Source organism: Entamoeba nuttalli (genome assembly GCF_000257125.1).
Source record: "Entamoeba nuttalli P19 unplaced genomic scaffold asmbl_4409, whole genome shotgun sequence".
Taxonomy (NCBI): Eukaryota; Evosea; order Mastigamoebida; family Endamoebidae; genus Entamoeba; species Entamoeba nuttalli.
In genome coordinates this window covers 1-4,381 of record NW_008576772.1, presented here as the reverse complement: position 1 = coordinate 4,381, position 4,381 = coordinate 1, and the positions used below count along the sequence as shown (strand labels likewise).

Below are 4,381 nucleotides of genomic sequence, written 5' to 3'. Positions count from 1 at the left end.
AAAAAAAAATAAACAATTACATGATGATTAATAATGTTATAGAAGCAAACATCTTTTCTTCTTTTCTTCTGTTGCATTTAATTTCTGTTGTGGTTGATGAAGTTCACGATCTTCTTTAATCATTCTAATAACACTTTTAAACATTTCTGTAATATTTTGATTAGTTTTAGCACTAACTTCATAAAATAACATATGCCATTCTTTTGCTAATGCTGCAGCATTTTCTGTAGTAACAACACGATATTCTTCAAGGTCAAGTTTATTTCCACACAAACAAGCATTGATTCTTTCTTCTTGAGTTTTACTAAGTAAAACACGTAATGAGTCTTTATAAGTACTGACATCAAAGAAAGATTGTTGTTCAATAATAGAATATACAATTATAAATCCATCTCCTAATTTGACATATTGATCTCTTAAACTATTATATTCTTCTTGTCCAGCTATTAAAATGAATAATGCATTATATCTTTACTAAGAAAATAACTTTGCATTAAAGAGGTGATTAAATAAAAATATTATACAAACCAGTATCCAATATTTCTAATACACAAACTGTTCCATCTATATCTAGTGATGTTTTAAATGTATCTTCGATTGTTGGTTCATATAATGATTTAAAAATTCCTGAAACCATTTGTGTAGAAATAGAAGTTTTACCCACTGCACCCTTACCTAACATAACAACTCTATATCCATTATTACCAATCATCTTTTCAACGTGAAATATCAGTTCTAAGTTCTTTATATTAAAAAAATTAATTTTTAAATTCTTTATGACTCTTTTCCTTGTACTATTCTTTTTTGTCTATCTTTTTTTATTTTCAACTCAAATCTTCTTTTGAATTTTCTTTTCAAAAGTATTAATAATTCTTTTTTTTTACTCTTTCATAAATTAAAAACAAGTTTTGTTAATTTATGTGTCTTTTATTTCTTTCATTCATTTTTGTGTTAATTTCATTAATTCCAATCTAAATTAACTGAACAATTATAGAAAATAATATTATAAATAAACTTTTTCATAATAAAATATTATTTCAAATAAAATCAAGAGCCAACTTAATAAAAAAAGTATATTATTGTTTTTTATTTATCATGAATATCCTTCAATCTAAGAAACACCAATCTCTTTTAGAATTATTATTAAAATTTAATACAAAGAAAAAAAGGATTAAAGTTAATTATTCTTTAGAAGAAATAATGTTTGACATGATAATTCTTTAACACTTATTAAATATTAAATTATAGAGAAATTTGCCAAGAAACAACAAACATTCTTTTAACAGAACCAAATATTCTTAAATTAAAAAGTCCAATTATAGTTGTAGGAGACATTCATGGAAATTTTAATGATTTAATAAAAATATTTGAGAGTTGTGGATATCCACCAACAGTTAACTATTTATTTCTTGGAGATTATATTGATAGAGGAAAGAATAATGTTGAAGTTATTGTGTTATTGTTTATTCTTAAAATCAACTATCCAAATTCCATTTATTTACTTCGTGGAAATCATGAAGATGAACAAGTTTGTATTTGTTATGGATTTTTTGATGAATGTAAAAAATTTACAACAAAACAAAAACTTGTTTTTGATACATTTACTAAAACATTTGATTGTCTTCCAATAGCAGCAATTATTGAAGATAAAGCTTTTTGCATTCATGGTGGAATTTCTCCCAAATTAAATTCACTTGATACAATTATTAATTTACAAAGACCAATAAAAATACAACCAAATAGTCTTATTAATGATTTGTTATGGTCAGACCCATTTATTACTGAATGTAATGGATGGGAAACAAATCCAAGGGGAAGAGGATATTTATATGGTAAAGATAAAGTAGAAGAATTTCTAAGTAAATATAATTATGATATTATTATAAGAGGACATCAAGTATTTGAAAAAGGATATAAACATTTATTTAATAACCATTTATTATCTTTATTTTCTTGTTCAAATCCATTTAGTACCTCAAATAATTCATTTGCAATTCTTTTATTTGATTCTAAACTAAACAAGAATATTAAAACCTTTAAAATTGAATAAAGTTTTATTATTTAATTCTTTCTTTTAAATAATATTTTAATTGAATAGAAAATATTTAAGTGTCTTTAATTACAAGGATGTTGGATATAAAACTTCAAATACTAACCATGGCATTCCTATTGATATTATTAATGATATCAACATTAATGGTGTTCCAAAAGTAACAAAGTCACTTACAGTATATCCTCCTTCTATCATTACCATCATATTTGTTTGATATCCAATTGGAAGAACAAATACTTCACTTGCAGCAAGCATCATAGTATACATTGAACTCTTTAACCCAATTATTTTTCCTCGTTCTGCTCCATATGGATCTTTTCCCCAATATGCAGACCACACTACAGGAAACATAACAGCAACTACAGCTGTATTACTAAGTGGTTGTGTTAATAATAAAGTGGGAATATATAATGCTGCTAACATTCCTAATTTACCAAAAGGATTAAATAAACGCGTTAAAGTTAATGCAAGTAATGAACCAGCATTTGTTTTTACCATTGCAGTTGATAATCCAAATGATGCACCAAGAATACAATATAAAGGAATGTCAATTGCTTTAAACACTTCTTCAATTGTTAATACTTTTGTACCAAGTAATAATAATACACTCATTAAAGCATATTCAATTAAATTACCTAATTCAAACACATCCATAAAAATTGGAAATGCAAGTGCGATTAATGCAATAATTACTTTTTGAATATCTAAAGGACGAGGAATAAAAATATTAATTGGTTTAGCAATTAAAAATGGTTGTAGGAATTCTTTTGATTGTAATATTTCTTTTTTAACTACAATAATAAATTTTCTGTTTTCATTAATTTCATTTATTGGTTCAATACCACTAAATGCAAGAACTCCATACCAGTCTTTTCTTTTTAATTCAGTTTCTCCTTTTTTAATACAAACTTCATAAACATTAAAATCATAATTTTCAATAATATTTCTTGTTTGTAAATCTTCAATAATAATTCCTCTTTGTTTTAATATATCAGTAATTCCTTTTAACGGGATTTCATATGTTAATACATCATTTTCTTCAATAATAACATCTGTAGTTAATTCTACACCATCTAAATAATTCTCTGGAAAAGTAATTTCACTTGTTGATGTATCTGTATTTTCAGTATTTAATTGTTCTTCATTTTTAGATTCAGGAATTGTATTAACTGATTTTTTATCATTAAAACTCCATAATTCTTGATACATATCTTTCTTTTTAACACCAATAACTCTACCATTTGGAGGAGAATGTAATGGAGATTTTTGTAAGTCTGTACCAATATAAGGGCAACTTTTAGTAATAACTACATCAATTCTAAATAACTCATCTTCACATTTATCATTTAAATCTGAGTCACATTTCCTTTTCTTTAATAATGAAGTACAAAATGAACAATAAAAATATCCTGCAATGGCTAATGGAAATGCAACAATTCCAATTTCAAATAATGGCATTTCAAAATGTAAATTTAAATTAAATAAAGAATTTGTTTTTTCTATTTGTTGATACACCAAACCTCTTCCAACCATATTGGTTGATGTGCCAAGAATAGAATTCATTCCCCCTAAAATTGCACAAAATGAAACTGACATTAATAATCTATTTGCTGAATGTCCTGAAGTTTTTGCCCAACTTTGAATTAATGGAATTGACATTGCAACAACTGGTGTGTTATTTAAAAATAATGATAATATCATTACAAATGGAAGAAATCTTAATGCACTTGGAAAAACATATTCTTGTCTTGTTGTAGGTAATAAATAATAAATAATTTTATCTAATATTTGAACCTTATTAATTCCAGCAGAGAGTATTAGTGCAACCATAACTGTTAATGTAGAAGAATCAGAAAATCCAATAAATGCCTCATCTAAATTAATAACACCAAAAGCCATTAAAATGGTAACAGTCATAAAAACAACAATACCAGGATTAATAACATCAGCAATTAGAACAGTAAGCATAATATCAAAAATCATTAAAAATAAATATGTTGTATTATGTAATTGAGTTTCATAATGAGTATACCAATCAAGGAAGTATAAATAATGTAAAAGAATAGTAAAAATAACAAAAAATAAAATAGTTCCTTTATATGGTTGTAAGTGTTTTAATGATTTTCTTATGTCCATTACTGATCTTTAATCTTCAATTATTAAGATTTTTTTTTTATTTTTTTCTTTCATAATGAACAGACAACATCTTAAATAATAGTTATATTTAATGAATATTCTCACATATCATTCTAAATAAGATAATGTATAACTTAAAATAAAGAAAAACAAGAGAACAAATTCATTTACTTAAGCTTTAGTGGTTCTCTT

At 24.7% G+C, this 4,381-nt stretch overlaps 3 protein-coding genes across 3 annotated transcripts; 1 reads left to right on the top strand and 2 right to left on the bottom strand.

The window, feature by feature from the left end:
- Positions 1–36: 36 nt before the first annotated feature.
- ENU1_103070 (Ras family GTPase) lies at positions 37–712 on the bottom strand (the record flags this gene model as incomplete). The annotated part of the gene is made up of 2 exons (XM_008859373.1): positions 37–443; positions 529–712. The coding sequence occupies 2 exons, from the start codon at positions 710–712 to the stop codon at positions 37–39; spliced, it is 591 nt and encodes a 196-aa protein (XP_008857595.1).
- A 383-nt stretch (positions 713–1,095) lies between these two features.
- Positions 1,096–2,050, top strand: ENU1_103060 (serine/threonine protein phosphatase PP1, putative; the record flags this gene model as incomplete). Its single annotated transcript, XM_008859372.1, has 2 exons — positions 1,096–1,202; positions 1,249–2,050. 2 exons carry the CDS (start codon positions 1,096–1,098, stop codon positions 2,048–2,050), a joined length of 909 nt encoding a protein of 302 aa, XP_008857594.1.
- Positions 2,051–2,119: 69 nt separating this feature from the next.
- On the bottom strand, positions 2,120–4,189 carry ENU1_103050 (citrate transporter, putative; the record flags this gene model as incomplete). Its single annotated transcript, XM_008859371.1, has 1 exon — positions 2,120–4,189. One exon carries the CDS (start codon positions 4,187–4,189, stop codon positions 2,120–2,122), a length of 2,070 nt encoding a protein of 689 aa, XP_008857593.1.
- Between the last annotated feature and the right edge of the window lie 192 nt (positions 4,190–4,381).